Source organism: Chrysemys picta, chromosome 4 (assembly GCF_011386835.1).
Source record: "Chrysemys picta bellii isolate R12L10 chromosome 4, ASM1138683v2, whole genome shotgun sequence".
In the NCBI taxonomy this organism is placed as follows: Eukaryota; Metazoa; Chordata; order Testudines; family Emydidae; genus Chrysemys; species Chrysemys picta.
Window position 1 is genome coordinate 30,268,469 of NC_088794.1, and position 23,080 is coordinate 30,291,548.

General features: G+C 50.6%; 1 protein-coding gene across 1 annotated transcript in view; it reads left to right on the plus strand.

Moving 5' to 3' along the window:
- Positions 1-23,080, plus strand: part of LOC101941269 (SITS-binding protein-like) — a 72,676-nt gene that overhangs the window by 39,304 nt on the left and 10,292 nt on the right. The window contains exons 8-9 of the mRNA XM_008176702.4: positions 9,890-10,011; positions 11,870-12,049. Coding sequence (XP_008174924.2) covers positions 9,890-10,011; positions 11,870-12,049 — 302 coding nt within the window. The remainder of the gene's footprint in view (positions 1-9,889; positions 10,012-11,869; positions 12,050-23,080) is intronic.

A 23,080-nucleotide genomic window follows, 5' to 3' on the forward strand; every position in this document is an offset into this window, starting at 1 on the left:
AGGCAAAATGCAACATTTAACAGAGGCTGCATTGTTTATACCAGACAGAGTAATGATTTCCCCCGCACTTAAGGAGTAGAAAACACACAGGGTCTACACAATAGCATAATTTTCCCGTCCGAAACAGAGCACACATATCCCACGGGAGCCTCAAAATGGTGAGTAAGGGGGACTGATTGTTTCAGGGCTGCACTGTCCTCTGGGTTTCTGTGCCCTGGGGAGAGCCAACAGCTTCAGGGGGCACCTACACTGAACACTGTCCCAACATTTTCCACAGGAGTTCGTCCTGGACAATATCTCGCTGCTGAGGGTGACCCGGGAAGCAAGGGAGGGTCTTCTACTGCAATGCGGCTTCCGCCCTGGCCCATATGCAGCTTGCCTGTGTGCAGCAATGGTCCCCCCGCCCCTCGCGGCACAGTGGTGCGGACACGTTAGCCTGGCTGGGACAAGGACCACGGTGGCTCTCCCGATAAACCTGCGCAAGCGCATTGCACACGTTCTGGATGAGACATTCGAGGAGATTACCGAGGCTGATTACTGCGATGTGATAAACCACATCAATGCACTATTCCGCATCTAGGCATGCATGCCTAACCCTCCTCTCCCAAAGAGACCACACCGAAAAAATTCCTTCCCGAAAAAAAACCCTGCTTACCGGGAACCTGCTCTTCTGTTTGTCCTCCACCAAGTACCGGCCGCTGTGACTGGCTACCTTCCTCCTGGCTCGAGAAGAGCGCCTGGCTGCATGGTTCAAGGGATTCCGGGGTGTCTCCATCCGGCCCACCACCATCACTCCCGTTTTCCTCCTCCTCCTCCTCCTCTTCCTCCTCCCCCCCGCCACACCGTCTCTGAAGTGTCCATGGTGGTGCTCGGAGTGGAGGTGGGGTTAACCCCAAGTATCACATTCAGCTCTTTGTAGAATCGTCAGGTCGCAGGGGGAGCACCCGAGTGGCCGTTTGCGTCGCAGGCTTTGCAGTAGGCACTCTGCAGCTCCTTCTCTTTAATCCTGCACTGCAGGGCGTCCTGGTCATGGCCCCTTTCCATCATGTCCTTTGATACCTTCCCGAAGGTATCGTAATTCCTACAGCTGGAGCGCAGCTGGGACTGTACAGCTTCCTCCCCCCAAACACTGATGAGGTCCAGCAACTCGCCATTGCTCCATGCTGGGGCTCGCTTGGCGTGTGGAGGCATGGTCACCTGGAAAGATTCGCTGATAGCACTCCACGCCACGCCGGGCTGAGCAAACAGGAAGGGGATTTTTAAAATTCCCGGGGAATGTAAAGGGTCGGTCACATGGTTGGTTACCTGAGGCCAGGGCAGTAGAGTTTGAACTGATGACCAGAGTGGCTAGAACAGGCATTGTGGGATACTGCCGAATACTTCTGGAGGCCATTCACAGCGCATTGGGTGGCCACACTGGCGCCGCAGCGCTGCAGCGGCAGCGCAATACTCACTATTCCTCTCAGAGAGGTGGAGTACATGCAGCACTGCAACCACGGAGATACCGCGCTGCAAATGCCTTGCCAGTGTGGACGGGGAGTGAGTTACAGTGCTGGGGGAGCCTTTACAGCGCTGTAACTCGCAAGTGTAGCCAAGGCTTTAGAGAGAGATTTTTTACTCTCAGGGATTCTGAAATGTCTGGTGTTGCAGACATAGCTGGACAAGATGCTCAAAAGAGGGTACCTAAAGCTAGGCTCCTAAAGCCATACTGAGAAACCTAAATAAGTGCCCCAATTTTCAAAAGTACTGAGCACCCCACAGTTCCCTCTGAGGTCAAAGGAGGTGATGGGCAGCCAGTGCATCTGATAACCAAGCCACTGATTTAGGTACATAGGATCATCAGGTTAGAAGGAACCACAAAGGTCATCTAGTCTAACCCCCTGTCAAGATGTAGGATTTGTTGTATCTAAACCAGGGGTGGGCAAACTATGGCCCGGGGGCCGCATCCGGCCCTTCAGATGTTTTAATCTGGCCCTCAAGCTCCGGATGGGGAGCGGGGTCCGGGGCTTGCCCTGCTCTGCGCGGCTCCTGGAAGCAGCGGCATGTCCCCCCGTCCAGCTCCTACGTGTAATGGCAGCCAGGGGGCTCCACATGTTGCTCCTGTCCCGAGCGCCGCCCCCGCTTCTCCCATTGGCTGGGAACCGTGAGCATTCATGGCCCGCCATACAATTTTCATACCCAGATGTGGCACTCGGGCCAAAAAGTTTGCCCACCCTGGTCTAAACCATCCAAGACAGATGGTTATGGAGCCTCCTTTTGAAAACCTCCAGTGAAGGAGCTTCCACAACCTCCTTAGGCGTCTGTTTCAGTGTCCTACTGTTCTTACAGTTAGGAAGTTTTTCCTGAGATTTAATCTAAATCTGCTATGCTATAGTATGAACCCACTGCCTCTTGTTCTGCCCTCCGCGGCAAGAGAGAACAACTTTGCTCCATTTTTTATGGCAGGCTTTCATGTATCTGAAGACGGCTATCATGTCTTCCTTTAGCAGGACCATCCCTAGCTATTCTGGGGCCCTACGCTGTGGGGAGTGCCCCAGGGCTCTGTGGGGGGGGGCTGGCCCCAGGCCTCCATGCTGAGGGGGGGGCTGGCTTGGAGGGAACCACTCACCAGCACTCACCAGCAGCGCAGCTGGGGCTGGGTTGCTGCACTTCCCACAGCCGGTGAGTGAAGGCCTGGCCCTGCTGCAGAGTCCTCAGGGGAGTGGGGACGGGGCTGGGACAGAGCAGGGGTGGGAAGAAGCGGGGCTGGTGTGGAGAAGGGGCCGGGTTGGGGTCATGGGGAAGAGGTAGAGCAGGGGATGGAGCAGCATGCAGCTGCGCAGGGCACCAGGAAATTTGCCCCAAATTTGCTGGTGCCCTATGCAGCTGCATACTTTACGTATGGGTAGGGACGGCCCTGGCCTTTAGTCTCCTCTTTTCCATTAGGAGCTAACTTCTGTTTTTGAACATGTTGGCCAGTGATACAGCATGGAGTTTTTCTGTCTTCATCAAGCCCTACTAGCAACCTAGCCTATCCCCACGGAGAATATAATAGAGAGAAAAACACCACAGGAAGTCAGTGAGAGTGCGAACGATTGTCCTGTACTGTGGCACATGTGGTCATAAACGGTATTGTTAAAGACATGCTGACAAGTGTCTTCCCAGCTTGTATTCTTTCAGGGCAGGGACTTGTATGCTTGTGCAGCAGGTAGCCCAGTGGGGCTCTTCTGGTCCTGGTTTAAGCCACTGGGTGCTCCCACACTAAAAATAATGAGAAGAAGAATGAGGGAGCTGGTGGCAAGGGGTGTGTACAAGAAGTAAGTTCAATATTGAAGCTTTCCTGCCAGGCTTAGGAGGTAGAAGTGCATGGGTTCCCTATTCGTACAGTGAGCTGTTACTTGTGAAGCTATACCAAAACAAATACTCTTTCTGAAAGCCTCTTACTATTAGACAGGGATCTGGGGTTTTAATGCCTGCAGTAGATTTTTAAATCAAACCCAGCTCCATTATCTTTTCTTTTCTTTTTTTTAACCCTCAAGCAACTGTCTAGTATTTCAGAGGGGAATTGGAATCTGCTTCCATTTATCCCATGTGTTTCTTATAAATGAGTCATTGATACCCTGCCCCCTGCACCTCTTTCCACTTGATGGAGCAGACCCAGATTATTACCACCAAACTATTAAAGGAAGGAGCGACAAAGCCGGGGAGAATAGGAATACATCTCAGACCCTATCGGAACTCAATCTCTTCCCTAGAATGAGTGCTAGTAATCTCAGTGGTGCTACTCTTTGCATGAAACTTTCTAGTGCTGTGACTGGGGGTCAGTGCACTCTGTGTTTGGTCAATGTCTAGTCTACTGATTTTTTTTGGAATAACTTTGGAAAAAACTAAGGATTTGAATTCTGTGGCATATTGTCATGAATCTGTGCACAACCCATGGACCTCCAGGTTGCCACCATCCTGTGATAGCAGGATCAGCTACCCAATCTGCTCCAAAACCATAAATCCCCTATTGCTTGAGACCAAGAAGCATTCAACTGATGCCAGTGGAGCTATGCCGATTTAAATTATCTGAGGATCTGGCCCAGTGTCTCCGAAGCAGAGCTTAATTTGAAAAGGAAAAAGTGCCGGGGCTCAAGCATAACAAAATGGCATCCACCATACATGCAAGGTCTTGCTGCATGAAGGATGGCATTTTGTAGAACAAAATGGTGTCGTCCGCACAGTGTGACCTCGTACTCACCGTATATACGAGGTCATGACTTGCATGCAGGTGTAGAATTGCATGCCTTATTAAATGCCACTAACAGAAAGGGCCACAAGTAGTCCTCATTCTTTTTGCTGACACAGACTAACATGGCTACCACTCTGAAAACTGACGGAAGAGGCACTAGGGCTCTGCCCTGGCATGAAAAGAGGTGCCAGGGCTAAGCCCCAGTACAAATTAAGCTCTGCTCCTATGCCCGTCTCCAGTAATAACTTGGGCTGGATTCAAACTGGCGACTTAGACGTTAAAATCTTCCTATCCCAGAGCCATCTATTTCCCCAGTTTATGACTTTTGAAATCTCATTACACCCATATTCCATATTACTCACTCTGGGTAAAATTCATCCTCAAGGCAGAGGATCAGCACAAGGTCTGTATATCATTTAAATCCCATTTAAAACAACAGCATAGACCCTTACTAAAGGATGAATTTCATCTCCCGAGAACATTGGAAAATGGAATATATTGCATGTCCAAATGCCTTCTGGCTTTCTGCTGATATTCATCTCTCCATAATGCCTTTCTCAGTGGTGATTACCAAGATTCTGGCAAAACAAAACAAAGTTTTCTTGTTTTATAATAATCGCTTTCCTACTCCTGCCTGATTCATTCAGTTACTCCTCAATCTAGGGTCTTGTGATGTCAAAATGACTTTCACAGTGGTGTATTGTAATGTCATAGTCACTGGATTGTGATTGAATGAATCTGAGAGAACGAGGAGGCTGATTAGAAAGGAAATAGCTTCTGTTTACATATGTAACTGGTAACCAGCAGAAAATAGTTACAGAAAAGAACAGTTTTCACTGGGATTTTATAAAATTGTATACATTTAGCTTGCTGGAGTGGTGTGCTGTAGCTGCATTTCTCTTTGACAAGACTTACAGAAACCTGGTATTGCTGTTAAAACATTCAAATCTGAAAAGAAAGAAGGCGAGAGAGAAAGTTAAAGATTTTCCTTCTTTTAGCAGGTGATTTATCTAGAACATTTGTCTGTAATTTAACTGCTATAGCCTGTGCACTGTGATGCTCCAGCTGGAGTTACCACTGCATCACTTAATTAATTTTAATCCTCCATAACATGGACTGAACTAAATTATATTATATTTTATTTATTTATATATATTTTATTTCAGCAGTCAGATGGCCAGTAACATTAACCTTTTCTTCCTTACCTGCACTCTCTGTCTGTCCCATTCAGTCAGAACCAATAGATCAGTTCATAGACCAACCAATTGTTCTCATTTTGAAACTCTCTGGAAAACTTTTGTCTCCATTTAACCACCTGTGGTGGAACATGTGGGGTTAGATCCATAGCTGGTGGTAAGTCAGCATTGCTGCATTGGCTTGAGGCAATGATAACCTGATCTGATAATGCCAGCTCCTTTCTCACTCCACCCTTCCTGTTGTTATAGCCAGGGCCGGCTCTAGGCACCAGCGCTCCAAGCATGTGCTTGGGGCGGCCCTTTCCAACGGGCGGCACTGCAGCCCCCACGCCTTTTTTTTTTTTTTTGCTTCCGGCGCAAAAAGCCGGGAGCTGGCCCTGAACCAAGATGTTCCCTGTCAGCTGAGGCTTTCAGGCTGAGCTGGAACTGATACTGCAGTTCTGGCCTCAGTCGCTAGATGGCGCTCATGGCAGCGGGAGTTCTGGACTGCAGTTCAGGCTGCCCTGCCCCTGGAGAGCCAGAGCATCATCCCCCGAACTGAGCCCGGACTGCGGCGGCGAGAGGGGCTCGGCTCCGGGGGATGATGCTCTGGCTCTCCAGGGGCAGGGCAGCCTGAACTGCAGTCCAGCCTGTGTGTGAGGAGGGGGAGGGGTCCTGCTGCCGCTGCTGCTCTGCTCTGAGTCTCCCCAGGACGGCATGGCGTTTCCCCGCCCGAGTGGGCTGTGCAGGGCGCACAGATCCCGACTTGCGCACTGATAGGGCAAGTGGCTGGGTAGCCCGAGCTGCCAGGGAACTGCTGCCGCCAAGGCCGGTGCTACTATTAAGGCAAACTAGGCGGTTGCCTAGGGCGCCGAGATTTGTGGGCGCCAAAAAGCGGTGTCCCCAATTTTTTTTTAAACAGCATTCCTACGCCCCCTCCCCGAGCGTGCGGTCACCGCTCCACTTCTCCCGCCTCCCAGACTTGCAACGCCAATCAGCTGTTTGGCGCCGCAAGCCTGGGAGGGGAAGAGAATTAGAACAGGGGCGGCGTGCTCGGGGAGGAGGCGGAGCAGAGGTGAGCTGGGGTGGGGAGCTGCCGCACAGCTCCCCGGGGGGGAGCTGCCGCGGGGGGCGCCTCAGGGTGTGGGGGGGAGCTGCTGCGGGTGGGGGTGCCTCAGGGCGGAGCGGGGAGCTGCCGCAGGGCTGGGGGGGGGTGGCGCAAGGTGGAAGTTTCGCCTAGGGCGCGAAACTTCCTTGCACCGGCCCTGGCCGCTGCTCCCTCCTGCCCCTGGACCCAGCCCGCCACGCACCTCCCCCGCCTCAGCCCCACGCTGCCTGCCCTGGGCGGGGAGAGGCAGAGCCCAGTTCTGAGCGGGGCAGCGGATACTGCCCCGCCAGGGGACCCCCGCAGCTTGGGCACTTGGGGGTCAGTGTCTGTCCTCTTGGCTCTGCCTGCATGGGGCTGGGGAAGCAGCTGTCAGCACCTGCCCCCTCAGCCCTTGCACCCCCCCATCCCACTCGCAGCCCGTCCATCTGTACCTCCCCCCATCGTTCCTTCGCCGCACCCCTTCTCCTTGTACTCTCCCTTCGACCCGCATCTCTCCCCTTGTACCCTCGCCCTTCCCCTGCACCTCTTCTCCCGCAACCCTCCTGATACCTTCTCTCCTCCTTCACCCTCATCCGCGAGTACATTACACCCCGCTTCTCTGCCAGTGTAGAGCCCCCAAGCACTCCCACACCTGCTCCTCTGCCTGAACCCTCTTTACTAGAGACCCACCCCTTTCCAGGTACAAGGTTTGAGGGTTAGTCCCTATGCCTTCCATGTGCATTTGGAGCACTAAAGATGGGGTTGCGGGGGACGGGGGGGGGAGATTTATACTCCAGTGAAACAAAAATAGGAGAAATGGTTTGATCCCCACTGCAAGTGTAAACGGGGATTGCTGTGGTGAATGAGGAGGTCACGTTTGGGGTGGGGGGAGCCCAGGGCTGGGGCAGCAGGGGGTACAGGTGGGGGGGGAAGAGAGAGCCCGGGGCTGGGGCGGCAGGGTATGGGGGAGGGAACTGCGGGTTGGGGGGAGCCCAGGGCTGGGGGCGGGGGGGCAGCCAAAATTTTTTTTGCTTGGGGCGGCAAAAAGCCTAGAGCCGGCCCTGGTTATAGCTGCTTCTTTCTTCCGTATCTTGTTCCTCTTTGCTGTCTAAACTTATGGATAGGCCTGTCCCATTCATCCTCTAGTTTAAAGTTTTTCCCTTGGATTTGTTGAACTTCGGTTGAGCCATACTATTGGTCCTCATTCCGTTCAGATGTCGCCCGACCCGTCGTCTTTCAATATGCTGTATGCGTTCTAGAGATCCCACCTCCAAATAAATAACTTCTTCCCGCCTTCACTAATGTTTCAATCACACATTCAGGGTTGTTTTCTTTCATTGTACTCCTGATCAGCTAGCAACAAACTATAGAAAACTACAGTCAATGGGCTGGACCCTCCCTTTGTTTCGATCGAGTTATGCTCATTTACATCAATTGAGGACATAACTTTACATTTAAAAGTCTGACATAGGCTGGGATTTTCAAAGGGCGCTAAGGGAGCTAGGCACACAAGTCCCATTGAATTTCCATAGGAGTTGGGTGCTTAACTCACTTAGGCTGCCTGCTACACACTCTTCTCATATGCCTCTTCCTATGTCCATTTTCCCCCCCTTGATTGTGAGTATGCGTTAGGAGCTTCCTATTAGCCTGCTGGTCAGATTGACATGGAAAAAAGGGTGGTATTCTACTTAAGATCCACCCAGGGTTCCAGCTCATTGTATAATCACATGACTTGTTAAAATGGAAGAGTTTTCAAATATTAAAAATCAATACTACGATCTTGCCGCTTATTCAGTTTGAAGTCCTGATTTTCATTCCTGTTGGGTGTTTCTAAGTGGGAAATATTAATCCCAGGTTAACAGGAGAAAAAGAACAATCTGGAAAAGTAGAAAACTCAAATACTCTGTAAGCTTCCTGGTGACTGGGAGGCTCAGAGGATTAGAAAGAATATACATGCCATTGCTACCTGTTCTGTTGAGAGAGATGTGGGTCAAGCCTTTGCACCATATTTAAAAGCGATTGCATTTAGTATCTGATATAGGTGAGTTTTAGCCATCTAGGAAGGGGAGGAGCTTGTGGTTAAGGCAGTGGCCTAGGTATCAGAGACTCCTGGTGTGACCTTGAGCAAGTCACTTAATCTTTCTGTGCTTCAATTCCCCATCTGTCAAAAGGCAATAACACATCCTTTATCTATTGAGAATGAATGTTCTCGATGGGGAAACGATCTGACTATGTTTATGTACAGCACCTCGCACAATGGGTCACCATTCTCATTTGAGGACATTGGGTGTTACTGCAATACAAATAACAAAGCATTACATAGTACTTCCTGTAAACAGGTAAGGATTATACTGTGGGGCTGATGGTGAGCAACATTTTCTAAAGAGAGTTAGGAACCTAAGTCCCTTTGAAAGTCAATGGGATTTAGGATCCAAAATCACTGAGCTGCTTTTGAACATTTTCCCCACTGTGAAATGCAATCTTTCACCTCTCCATCACTCATTTATTGCTTGCCCTGTTCACTAGTGACAACGTGTTACAGGTGCCAGCTGTTCTGTGGCCTTTCAGTAACGAGTCAGTGATTTCAGCCCTCTTCTCAGCGGGAAAGTGTCCAAAACTGTGGCTCTTGACTCGAATGCTCGTTTGCAGTCTGACAGAGAGGCTAAGAATCAAATAGGCCTGAGGACTGAAGTACCTTCTTACCCCTCCAGAACAGGTTGAAATACATTGCAGGGCTGGGGCGGGAGGGGAAGCTGCTACTGCCTGTACTGTGAATAAACTATGGACTTCTAGGGCTTTCTGTCTGGCACCTTGCAGCAACACAGATTCTGGGGTTAGAGCATCTCATTATAAATGACTGCATATGTAACACTGACAGACCCCAGTCTTTAGCAGGCAGGATCGAACCTGGGATTTCTGGAGCTAAATACATGAGCCTCTACTGCAGTGGTCCCCAACCTTTCAGTGTGGTGGGCGCCAGGCGACTAGCCGCCGAGGAGCGTGGCCGCCGGACAAGCAGCCGCCAAAATGCCACCGAGAAGCAGCAACGCCAAGAAGCGTCACTGCCACCGAGAAGCAGTGTCATCAAGAGGCGTTGCCGCCGAAATGCTGCCGAGAAGAAGCTGCTTGTCCGGCGGCCGCGCTCCTCGGCGGCGGGGCGCTCCCTTGGCAGTAGGCGGGCACACATAGATGTCCTGGCGGGCACCATGGCGCCCGCGGGCACTGCATTGGGGACCACTGCTCTACTGCGTGAGCTAAAAGCCACACAGCTCTTAGCTAAGGCTGTAGCAGACTCATTAATCTCTAAGTGGTCTCAGTGCCAATAGAGGGGACCGAACACCACACCCAGGAGGTGTGTGGGTTACAAATAAGCTTTTGATTTGCCTTTTCACAAATTGAATATGTCCTGCACAGGAGGGACCCTGGCAAATGAGTTCCTGACAGAAGAAGAGCTGTATATTCGTTGGCTGCAGATTGTGACTTTCCTTCCTGTGATGTCCTTCAGCACTCCGCCATGGGTCTGCTGTGACGACTGGGTACGTACTCTCCACATACTACATCAGCGCATGCTCCCTGACGCACACAGGACAGCTAAACGGCCCTGTAGCATCTTTCATCCAAAGATCACAACAGAGCTTTATAACGCCCCCGTGAAGCCGGTATTACCGTCTCCTTTTCACAGGTGAACAAGCTGAGGCACAGAGGTGTTTAAGGCCAAAAGGTTCAGAATTTGGGTCTCTAAAATCTAAACCCATGTGTTCTTAATGACAGAGTTTAAAAAAAATAATAAAAATCATTAATGCAAGCTCCCCCCGACACAATTTGAAGAACTTATTTTCATTTCTGTTCAGGGTTTCTAAACTGGAAACATTAAGTAATCCCAAAGTAACAGGAACAAATAACAATCTTAAAAAGTCAGGCTCCTAAATCCATAGATTCCTAACAAGTGTGGGTGGATTTTCAATAATGCTGAGCCCCTTCAGCTCCCACTGAAATCAACAAACCTGGGCTTGGTCAGATCAGTGAAGGAAGTGAATTCCAGGACAAGGGCTCTTCAGTGTGAACACCTTGCTTCTGGAACCACAGATGTTTATATCTCGGGTCTGTTGGCTCAAGTGTTTCAGCTGTTCTAGAAAGCCAGGGCACTTCCTGTAATATAGTACCTGTGGCTAAACTTACTCAACAGGGGTGTAAGCTGCTTTCTGCCCCAGGCAGCTGTTGCTTCTGAGAGGTTCTCAAGAGCAATTCAGTATAAGACACATTGCGGTTAACCAGTCTAGAAGTCATAAAGATATGAACAACAAAGCAAGGTCCGTGTTTGAGAGAATGCCTTACCCGAAGAAGATAATGCCTTTTGGGCTACCAGTGCCACCTGAGATTCCAGGAGCAATCGGGCAACCTAAATCACCATCAATTTGTTCACCACTTAGACACACACTAGAGAATAACCCTGAACAGTAGGAAGCAAACCACACCTACTGGACTCGCAAGGTCCTTTCCCCACTCTACAGGCACTGCTTTCTTGCCTGGGTTAAGTTTAGCCAGATCACTCTCATCCAACCCTCAATAACAACAAAGCAGTGAGAAGTGACACTCCCCGCCATCCAGATCTGATGAAAGTGATACCTAGTGCTATGTACTATCAACATACTGATGGCACCATTGCCCATGAAGTCACGCTATCTCTCCCAGCAGTTTCACATACACATAGAAGAAGAGTGGTGGTAGAACAGAACACTACAGAACTGTGCTCCAGACTTTTCTTGAAGCAAATAAGTGCCTGGGAGATAATGCACTTCCAGTGCTCCCCAGTTTAGGAGAGAGATGCATCACCCCTGAAGCGCTGCTGACTTCCCACCAGGATGATTGCACTTCAAGGGAACACTTTGCCGAACATTCAGAAGCAGAAATGGCAGTCAGAGAAACAGGGTGTCCTTCTGTATACACATCTCCCTGTTGCTTCTGAAACAGCAAGTATCTAGAATAGAATCAAGCAGGCTGATCTCAGACATGGAGCTGAGGGAGATTATAGGGGGGGGGAATGATTTGTGAAAATTCAGGCTGGGAGAATGAGTGCTTAAATCACATCCTCTACACTAGTAGCAGAAGGGTTAATCATTTATGGGTTAGAAGAGATGAATCCAGAGTGGATATTACCAATATACTCAGCTCCTAGTGGAGTTCATAGCTACAACTATTATCAATCTATCACAGCTGTTTGCACATGATTGTCTGCTGTGTCTATTGATCATTCTGCTAGGATTTACTGTGTCTGCTTTTCTGAGCAACTACTCTTTTCCTCCAGGAATACATAAATAGGCTTAAAAGTCTCATTTTTCTGCTCTTATATTGCCATCTATTAAGTGAGAGAACATGCTAAATTCTTCTCCTCAGGTACTGAATCTCACTAGGCAATACATACAGAGGCATCAAGATTTTGTTGTCCCGCTCATTCTAAAATTCAGCAAGGAATGGCTCTCCTGGGGGTATCCCATCTTCCGGCCGCTGTGGTGGCTCAGCCCCAATGACCCAGTCACCTTCACTATAGATGACGAATTCCTCATTGGAGACGAGGTAAGACACAGAGAGATTTGGGTACTAATTACATGCAGCAACGTTTAAGATTATGATTAAGACCAGGTACCCCCTGATGCCCACACTTCACTCCGGACCCATCTTCACTGAATGCTCCAAATTAAATGGCATTCCTGTGTTAGAAACATAGAAACTGATCCAAAGCCCAATGAAGTCAATGGAAAGACTCCCATTGACTTTAATGGGCTTTGGATTAGGCCCATAGACATTAAAGAGGGAAAAGACCAATTAAGTAATTGGTACTTATCCAAACCTGGAGGTCAATGGAAGATTTCCCCCTATATTCTCTAGTGCTTTTCTCAGTCTAATTTTAAATGGCTCTAGGGAGTGAGCTTCCAACACATCCCTGGGGAGGCTCTCCCACAGCCTATCGGATTTTACTGCCAGTTGTTTCCCGATAGTCAACCTAATTTTTTTCTTCTGACTTTCATCCCATTACTCCTAGTTATGGCCCCTTTGCCCACTCTAAACAACACTTTTTCCTCCTTGACATTTATATTGTCCAAATACTTGTACTCATGATCAGATCCCAGACGGTTATCTCTTCGCCAAGCTAAGCATAGTTAGCTTTTAAAATCTTTCCTCATAAGTCAGAGGCTTCAGCCCCTGAGTCATTTTTGTTGCACTTCTCTGAATTCCCTCCAATTGCCCTACCTTTGGAAAGCTTGGCAAAGACTACACAAGAATAATTTTGATTTATGGGATGTTCTCTGAAGTCTCCTCTAACTCCTGCAGCATCAGTATTTCACTTTTGTGTTTACAACGCTTTGGCAAAGTAGCTGCCACTTATTGCGCTGATACAAAAGACAGACATTTCCAACTATATGAAGAGCAATTTATAAACTTCATTCATCTCCTCTGCCCATTCATTTTCCTTAATGACCCCTACCAGTCCAATTGTGGAAAATCATTGGTTTGTTACTGTAGGATCCTCTATACATGTGCACTGGTTTGTTTCTCATAGTGTTGGTTGTGAGCACTAAAAGAGGCTGTCCTGGTTGCTTGTGGGAGCAGGGCTGTGTACATGCTTATTGCTATAGGCTTTCTCTGGAGCACTGAGCTGTGAGCATCTGGTTTATTATTGTAAGGTTGATCAGGTGTTTATTGACTCTTCTAATTTTGATGAAGAGCTGAGAATTTACAAAAAAACATAGAAACTTGGAAATCAAAATAAATATTAGGTGCAATGTTGGCCACTGGATGATGCCCTGATATCTATGTGTGTTTCCATTACTGAAAAGAGAGCGCACAGGGTTCCAGTTTATAATGCATTTCTTGATTACTCATAGAAGATTCAGTTGTTTGTTTAACCGATTACTTTTTTTCTGCCAATTTTTCTGTTTTATTTCCATGCAAAAGGCAGATGAGAGGCAAAAAGCTGAGAGTCAGGAATTCCTACAATCTGATCCCAAACCTGTAACTGACTTTCTGTAGTCTTGGGCATGTCACATAACCTTTGTTTCAGTTTCCCAATTTGTAAAGTGGGGTTAATAATAATAACATTAAGACATTTCGCTGGCATTAGTTAATGTTTTTGAAAATGAAAAGCACTGAGTCAATTTTCAGCTAATCAAAATGTCGAAAAATTTCAGTTTGGGTTGAATGAAACATTTTGTTGTGACAAAATCAAAACGTTTTTGATTTTTTTAGTAAAAATTAGAGAAAAGTTTGAAGCAAAAATTGTTTAGACATGAAAACATGGAAACATTTTGATTTTTAAAAAAAAATGTTTGCAGCCAAAACAATTCAGGCAAACTGACATGAATTCATGAAACATTGTAGCCAAATATGCATTTTTCACTGGAAAAAAAGCATTAGCTGAAGAATTTTGCCCAACTATGGTCGTGATGTGAAGGAAAACTGAGATTGCCTGGTGTATAAACACAGGCTGAGGTCAGTGCCCTGATGAAGGCACTAAAGCCTGTAGATAAACAGACTGGTGAACATGCGTGAGGCTATTTTTGACCCTCTAGATCAGTGGTTCCCAAACTTGTTCCGTTGCTTGTGCAGGGAAAGCCCCTGGTGGGCCGGGAGGGTTTGTTTACCTGCCACGTCTGCAGGTTCGGCCAATCCAGAAAGGAAGATGGAGATATAGAGAATTCAGGGCCGGCTTTAGGCCGATTCAGCCGATTCGGCTGAATTGGGCCCCGCGCTAAGAGGGCCCCGCGCCGCAGCTCTCCATCCCGCCCCTAGCTCACTTCCCCCTCCTCGCCTCCCCTACTCACTCCGCCCCCTGCTCCTCCCCCGCCCCTGCTTCCCGCGAATCAGAGGTTCGCGGGAAGTCTGAAAAGAAGCAGGGGCGGGCAGGCAGCACTAGATAACCCAGGGTGGTGGGGGGCGCGAGGAGGGCTCCGGGGAGGCACGGCCTAGTCTGGCCCCGGTTCCGGCCGAGTGCGCCGGCCTGCGGCGTGGCTCCGCCCCCCCGGCCTGGCCCCCGCGGTGCGGCTTCGGCTCCAGCCGCCCGGCCCGGCCCCCGCAGCACAGCTCCGGCCTGGTCCCCGCGGCGCGGCTCAGCTCCGGCCACCAAGGAACTCTGGGCCGGACCCAAGCCCGGCAAATACGGCTGGAGTGTGGCTCGATTCATGGGGGCGGGGCTTGCAGCAAGCCCCGCCCCCATGAATCGGGCCCCGCTTGCTAAAGCCAGCCCTGAGAGAGTGTACATCCATATACTCACACCATCCCTTGCAGAACAACCTGAAATGTTAACCATTATCTTCCTCACCACCATCACCTTCCTCATCCTCACCAGTGGCCATCATCCTGGCACCTCGCAAGGGCTACTTCTCTCTCTCCCTCTGCACACAGGCTGGGGTACGACCTTTATAATATCATAGAATATCAGGGTTAGAAGGGACCCCAGGAGGTCATCTAGTCCAACCCCCTGCTCAAAGCAGGATCAATCCCCAAATGGTCCCCTCAAGGATTGAACTCACAACCCTGGGTTTAGCAGGCTAATGCTCAAACCACTGAGCTATCCCTCCCCCCAAATATACTGTGCTGACACCACTATGCCTAATGCATATTCAGTAGGGGGTTCTCCCCTCTTCCTTATTTGTATTTCCTTGCCCTACTAATGTTGGCGTGCCCTTCTCCTATAGGTTAGTATATTAATGATCTCAAATTATTATCATATATGTCAGTTCATTGCCATGATGGCCCTCTTGTGGTCAGACATCTGCAGATGTTCCTATCCTAAAATATCAAAAGCTGGTGTCAGCAGGGCCGGCTCTAGTGTTTTGCCGCCCCAAGCAGGAAAAAAAAGAAAAAAAAAAAGCCGCGATCGGCAGCAGCTCTACCGCCGCTTCATTCTACAGCGGCAATTCGGTGGCAGGTCCTTCGCTCCAAGAGGGAGTGACGGCCCCGCCCCCGAATGGTCGGACGTGCCACCCCCCCTATTCATTGGCCGCCCCAGGCACCTGTTTGCTAGGCTGGTGCCTGGAGCCGGCCCTGGGTGTTAGCTCATCTTCCTGTGGTTGCCGGTGTCAATATATACAAACTTCCCCCTTAAACACTCTATTCCCAGTTCCCCAAAACTTAGGAGTGACCATTGGGCCATTTATCTATGACAAAATTCATAGGCCTCAAGCCTAGGGTTACCATTCGTCCGGATTCTCCCGGACATGTCCGGCTTTTCGGAGTTAAAAATAGCGTCCGGGGGGAATTTGTAAATGTCCGGATTTCCCCCCCATGCAGAGCGCGCGCGGCTGACAGGGCAGCCGGCTGTATCATGCCACTCGCACGGGGCTCCGGCAGCCAGAGCCCCTCCTCCACTTCCCCCTCCTCTCCCCTGCTGCTTGAGATCACTCCCCCCGTTTCCCTCCCCCTCTCCCTCCCTGCATTCACAGATCGCCAGACGTTCGCAACGGGTCTCTGGCAGTCTGGAGCTCCTCCCCCTCCTCCCTCCCCTGCTGCCCAGCGCGCTGCTCTGCGGGGGCGGGGACCGGGTTGTGCGCTCCGCTGGGGAGCGCGACAGCGTGTCGGGCTCCGTGTGGCACTCGACACACTGTTCTGAGCGGCACAGTAAGGGGGTCAGGGGGTTGGAGAAGGGGCAGGGGGGTTCTGGAGGGAGCAGGGGGAGGGTTGGATGAGTCAGGAATTCTGCGGGGGCTGTCTGGGGGTGGGGGTGTGGATAAGGTTTTGGGCAGTCAGGGTACAGATGGGGGTAGAGTCTCAGGAGGGGGCAGTTGCGGGGGGGTCTCAGGAGGGGGCAGTCAGGGGACAAGGAACAGGGAGGCTTAGGTAGGGGGTGGGGTTCTGGAGGGCAGTTAGGAGCAGGGGTCCCAGGAGGGGTAGTCAGGGGACAAGGAGCGGGGGGGGTTGGGAGTTCTGGGGGGTGCTGTCAGGGGGCAGGGGTGGGGAGAGGGATTGGAGCAGGCAGGGGACATGGAGCAGAGAGATTTAGATGGGTCGGGAGTTTGGGGGGGGCTGTCAGGTGGTGGGAAGTGGTTAGATGGGGCATGGGAGTCCCGGGGGTCTGTCTGGGGGTGGGGGTGTGGATAAGGGTTGGGGCAATCAGGGTACAGGTAGGGGTAGGCTCCTAGGGGGCCAGTTAGGATGGGGGGAGGGTCTCAGGAGGGGGCAATCAGGGGACAAGGAGCAGGGAGGCTTAGGTAGGGGGTGGAGTCCTGGGGGACAGTTAGGGGCAGGGGTCCCAGGAGGGGACAGTCCGGGGACAAGGAGCGGGGGGAGGGTTGGGAGTTCTGAGGGGGGCGGGAAGTGGGAGGGAGTGGAAGGGGCAGGGGCGGGGCTAGGGCAGGATGGGGGCGGAGCTAGGGCGGGGCTCCTCCCGTCCTCTTTTTTGATTGTTGAAATGTGGTAACCCTACTCAAGCCTTATGCTAACTGCTGGAGTCAGTGTCTCACAGGATACAGGCCTGTAGGTTCCTTACATTACTGCTAAATTTGAGACACCTTAAAGTGGCCCAAGGCTCAGAAAGTGTTGGGCATCCACCCAGAGATGAATTAAGGCAATTTGGGGCTCTAGGCACACCAGGACATGCAACCCATTGTGCCCCTGCCCCTTAGGGTTGCCAACTTTCTACTCACACTAAACCAAACACCTTTGCCCCGCCCCACCCTTCTTCAGAAGCCATGCCCTGCCCTTTTTCTGAGGCCCTGCCCCCACTCACTCCATCCCCCCCGCCATCACTCGCTCTCTCCACCCTCACTCACTCGCTCATTTTCACCGGGCTGGCTCAGGGGGTTGGGATGTGGGAGGAGGTGAGGGCTCTGTCTGGGGGTGCAGGCTCTGGGCTGGGGGTGCAGGTTCCACGGTGGGGCCAGAAATGAGAGATTCAAGATGCGGGGGGGGTGAGGGTGCTGGCTCTGATGTGGGGCTGGGGATGAGGGTTTTGGGGTGCAGGAGAGTGCTCTGAGCTGGGACCAAGGGGTTTGGAGTGCGGGAGGGGGCTCTAGGCTGGGGCAAGGGGTTGGGGTGCGGGGTGTTGTGAGAGCTCTGGATTGGGTGTGCAGGCTCTGGGGTGGGATTTGGGATGAGGGGTTTGGGTTGAAGGAGGGTGCTCTGGACTGGGACTGAGGGGTTCGGAGGGTGGGAGGCGAATCACAGGCCAGATTAAATTAACCATGGGGCCGGGGCCGGGCCGCAGGCCCTAGGTTCCCCACCCCTGCTACGTGTAGGAGCCGGAGTGGGGAACATGCTGTATTTGCCTAGAGCCATGCGGAGTGCAGCGCCGCCAACCAGAGAGTCAATGGCCCGGTCGGCAGAGCTGAGTGGTGCCCCCAGGATCCCTTTTCAATCGGTGTTCCGGTCCAAAACCAGACACCTGGTCACCCTACAGCCCCTGCACCATAGTGGAGGCTGGTGGCAGGGATCCCTCCCATCCCAGAGAGTTAGTGCAGCAGAATGGGACCCCCATGCCCCCTCCCGAGCAGCAGCAGGGATTACTTCTTCCCTCTGAAGTGGCAGCAAGGTGCCCCTCAGCACTTAACCTAGCAGCTGAAGTGTATCTGCTTGGGTGGGTGGGCCAGGCCTACTACACTTTTCTCCTGCCACCTCACACAAACAGAGTCTTCTGCTGGGGTGGTGTTGGCAGGGACCATCAGGACACTGGACCTCAGAGTTCACACCCCTTTGAGATACATAGGGCAGTTCACATCTCTGAGTCATTATTTCAGGCTCTCAGCAGACTCGGGTAGACATCACTAGGGCCAATTTTCAAGGTTTTCGTTACAACCATAAGGGCTAGAGATTTTTTTTTTTTTAATAAAAGTTTAGAATCTGAAATCACATGATTCCAGGAGCTGGGACCCTATGTGTGGCCCTATCGTGCGTATGCCTTAATCCAGCCCTATGTTTGCCCTCTGAAAATCACATCCTTTCAAGAGGTCTCAAGCTGAGCACCCAAATATCACTAGTCTCTTTTAAAAATCTTGGCATCAGATACTAGCATTTGGACCTGCAGTTAACTTAAGCACAAGTAATTTGGGTTAGATAAGTGTGTTTGCCAAAATTGAGACTATTTTTAAAATCAGGCTCTGTGTGCGCACACACGCGTGCACATGGGTCATGTTCAAGTGATGATACAGGATAATGTATGTCTGAGATGAGCAATTTTAGCATGTGTGATGGAGCAAACTCTTTAAGTATAGCAAGTACTTTTCTGTGTCTTTTGATAGGCTTGTGGAAAGCATTCTTTATCCCTCTTCTCCTGCACTTGCACAGCTGCACCTTGGGATATCTCTCATTTTGCCTATCCCTAATGTAGCCCCTACGTGGTTTTCTGCTTCTGATTTACTGCTCAGTACCATGAGATATTTCCTATACCATGTGCTTTGTCTGCTCTCCAAAGCCAGCAGTCCCAATATTTTCAGTCTGTCCTATATGGAGAGCTCTCCATTCATCTAACCATTTTCATTGCCTTGTCCTTTTCATCCTTTGGAAATATCATCCAAGCAATACTGCCAAAGTCATTGTGACCGTGAACCAGTCACAGGTTGCTGCACAAGTAGAACTTCCTGAAAGCTGATTTTTCCTTAATTTCCACTCCATTTTGGAGAGATTTCTCTATCTTTGGCAGAGCAGGACAAACAGCAAGTTGCTCAGCATGGCCACATTCCATCTTTTAGCTTTATTTTTTCTACTTATGACACAAAGAATCAACCCTGCAGCTGCAATCTTTGCCCCATGCACATATTCCTGTTCCCTCCCAGTTTACCACTGGCTGTGAGGCGCGAGAGTTTGCCTCCTTGGCAGAGTCGGACACAAACCATAATGTCAGATTTGTATGTGCGTCAGAGTTTTCAGCTCAAGTTTTTCCTCTATAATGGGCCAAAAATGAACACTGAATCCAATTCCCTTTGACGTCGGAGCTGGATTTTGAATCTACACCAGGGCCGGCTCCAGGCACCAGCCCACCAACCTTGTGCTTGGGACGGCACCTGGAGGGGGGCGGCGCGGCGCTCCGACTCCGGCCGCCGGGGAGAGCAGAGCTGCAGCAGGCTCGCCGCCCTCCCCCCAGCACTCTGGCCACTGGGGAGCGCGGAGCCCCGGCCGGCTCGCCGCCAGGGAGAGCGGAGCCGCGGCGAGCTCGCCGCCCTCCCCCCGGCACTCTGGCCGCTGGGGAGAGCGGAGCCCCAGCCGGGCTCTCCACCCTCCTCCCGGGGCTCCGGCCGCCAGCAGAGCCGCGGCGGGCTCGCCGCCCTCCCTCCGGTGCTCTGGCCGGTCGGGAGGAGCGGGCCCGAGGCTGGGCTCGGCGCCCTCCCCTGCCGCACTGGGGGGGGGGGGTAGGGGGGACGGCCGGAGGCTTTTTTGCCTGGGGCGGCAAAAAAGCCAGAGCCGGCCCTGATCTACACTAGATCATTTGAGGAAGAATGATCTTGTGGTTAAGCTTCTGCACCAGTATTCAGGAGACCGGTTCAGTTCCTAGCTCTGCAACATAGTTCTTGTGTGGCCTTGGGCAAGTCCCCATGTCTTTTTCCGTGCCTCTACAGGTAAAATGATGATGGTTCCTTTTCCCCAACTTTTTCTGCCTTGTCTATTTGTTTAGGCCTTCCTAGCCTGTCCCTATCCTACCTATCATTTCCCATTCAGTATTAAGACATAGACTCCTGCCTCCAATTGGCCCCATTGCCCACTTGTTAAATTTTCAAACAAACTCCTTCGTGCTTCCTTTCGTGCTGCCCCTCATGCTTGGGAGGCATTCCCCATAGACATTCCCAGAGCTACTTCATTATCTACTTTCAAATTCTTCCTTAAATCTCTCCTTTCTCATGATGCCTCCAAAAAAACGTGACAATGGTTGGGCCGCTGATGTGCTAAGACCACTGCCTCAATATTGTCTCATTGTACTCCCCCGTCTGTCTGTATCTGTCTGTCGTCTCATGTCTTATGCTTAGATTGTAAACTTCTTGGGGCAGAGACTGTCTTTGTGTTCTGTGCCTGTACAGCACCTAGCACAATGGTGCCCTAGTCCATGACTAGGTCTCCAAGGCACTATGGCAATACAAATAGTAACTAATAATAATATTTAGATCATCTGTCTGTTTTTCAGGGCAGGGACTCTCTCACTACGTGTGTGTGTGCAGCATCTTGCACAATGGGGCCCTGATTTTGATTGGGACTTCCAGGCCCTACTGTATTAGATATAATTAACAAGGAGTGGATCCAGGATTTTGGTTCGAAGAGCGCCACCTCTTCTCCCCCCACAAATCTCCTCTCTCCCATTCTGGGTGAGGAAATTTCAGTATGCAAGATCAAAGCCCAGAAGACAGCTTTAAAAAATGGCATTCTTTGGAGAGCCAGATGTTTCCACATGTGGCCTTCCACTCGCAAGCACCCTGTCCAGCCCTTAGGTCCCAGGTTCACTGGTGCCCTAGTGAGTTGCCCAGCAACAACCTTAAAGCCTCAGCTGCTACAGATTCAGAGTTAGTTTCAACAAATGGATTGCTACTGAACATAATGGCACTCATTGGGGTCGGGAAGGAATTTTCCTCCAGGGCAGATTGGCAGAGGCCCTGGAGGGTTTTTGCCTTCCTCTGCAATGTGGGGCACGGGTCACTTGCTGGAAGATTCTCTGCACCTTGAAGTCTTTAAACCATGATTTGAGGACTTCAATGGCTCAGACATAGGTTTGATACAGGAATGGGTGGGTGAGATTCTGTGGCCTGTGTTGTGCAGGAGGTCAGATTAGATGATCATAATGGTCCCTTCTGACCTTAAAGTCTATGATTCTATGATTCACTGTGCCACAGGACAGAGAGATTGTGTCCAGGTCAGGGCTTCATCTGTCCTGCCAAGCGTGCTGGGCTGCACCTGAGCAATGGAACTCGCTGCTTTGCCAGACTTGTCGAGCGACATCTGGTAATGCCACTCACTGTGCACCAGCACCTTCTCAGTATACCTGGGAGACACCTGCAATGGTCAGTGTGTTGAGATGCATTTGGGTGACAATATCCACAGTGCTGCCAAATGTGCAGGGCTAGATCTGGGTAAGTTGCCAGCTATGCCAACTGGACAGGCCAAGCTGTTTTTGAGCAATGCCACCCACTTTTCTACCAGATCTATTGGGTTCATTTGGCTGATAGCACCTCATGGACATGGTCTGCCTCTGGGTGATGCCACTTGCTTTGCTGCTGGACACCGCTACTGGACCAAGCTGTTTCCAGGCAATGTCCCTCACTGTACTGCCAGACAGCTAACTTATTTGGGTAATCATTCCTGCTGGACATGCTGACCTGCATATGTGTGATGTCTTCCACAACGCTGTCAGATGTGCATCTGCATAACTCCATCTGCTGTGCCACCAGACTTACCTGGTCCACATTCGTACTATGCTACTACATGTGCCAGACTGAGTCTAGGCTTGGTGCCCATTGTGCTGCTGAGAGCACCTGGGAACCAGCACCCCGGTGGCTGCCAGATGTGCTAGACTGAGGATAGCCAATGTCACTCACTGCACTGTCAAACTGCAGGTGTATGATGGCACGCGCTGTGCTGTTAGGCATGCGGGGATGAATCTGAGTGACAGCACCAGCTTGCATTGCCAGAGGCACTGGGCTATTTCCTGATATTCCCTTGACACCACTAGCAGCAAAGCAGTCACCAGTAGCTGAGGGGTTAAACAACCAGCAGAGCAAAGTGAGTTAGAATGCAGCTTGCCCCAGCTCCAGTTGCTGTCTGGGTGCCTGGGTGAAAGGAGAACAACACATGTGTGTCAGGGAGAGAAGTATAAACATTTAAATTGAAAACATATTTTATTATCTGTGTTTATTATTTGATCTTGAAATCTCTGGGCTAGGTGGGCTTTTCTGGCTGCGTCGGGGCTGACTATCATATATCAGCAGTCTGGGAATTATGCCAGGGCTCAGCTCCAACAGTTCACAGAAGGACTTTGGGGATGGGAGGTCAAACTGGATGAAACAGGCACCCCATACTCCACCGCCTATTTCTGACAGGTGAGTTCCAACACTGCAAGCCCAATCCTGTTGACACACAAATCAATGATAAAACTCCCATTTTCAGTAGGGGGCCATGTGATTTTTGTACTGGACCAGTGCCCCGGCAAGATGTTCCCCCGTGCGGCTGGAGTAACAGTCTTTTTGATTAGAGGAAAGAGCAGGACCCTGACCATTTGTGGTCATTAAAGATTCCATGGCATCTCTCACAAAATGTGGTGAGTTAACCGTAGCATTCTGTGACCTGTATGTTTAGTTATTCATTTAAATTGTCTCAAATCCATTGTTTTCCCAATAATTTGGGAAGAAGAATGTCCCGATTGCAAACCCGGGTTGACCATGAATGATAAACTTCACAGAAAACATTTCTACAATAACAAAGGTCTGGAATTTTGGCTGCAATGTTGAAGATTAGTTACAATCACAAGCAATCTAAAACATATTTCCTTCCCGAAAACCCCTTGAATTGAAAAATCTCCTGTGCAATTGAATCGGACAGTTCCAGTACAGTAATGTGATCTGCATTAGCAGGAAAAGATTCTTTTTTAAGATACCACAAGCTCAAGAACAAAGATCAGAACAACCTCAGACCTTCTCC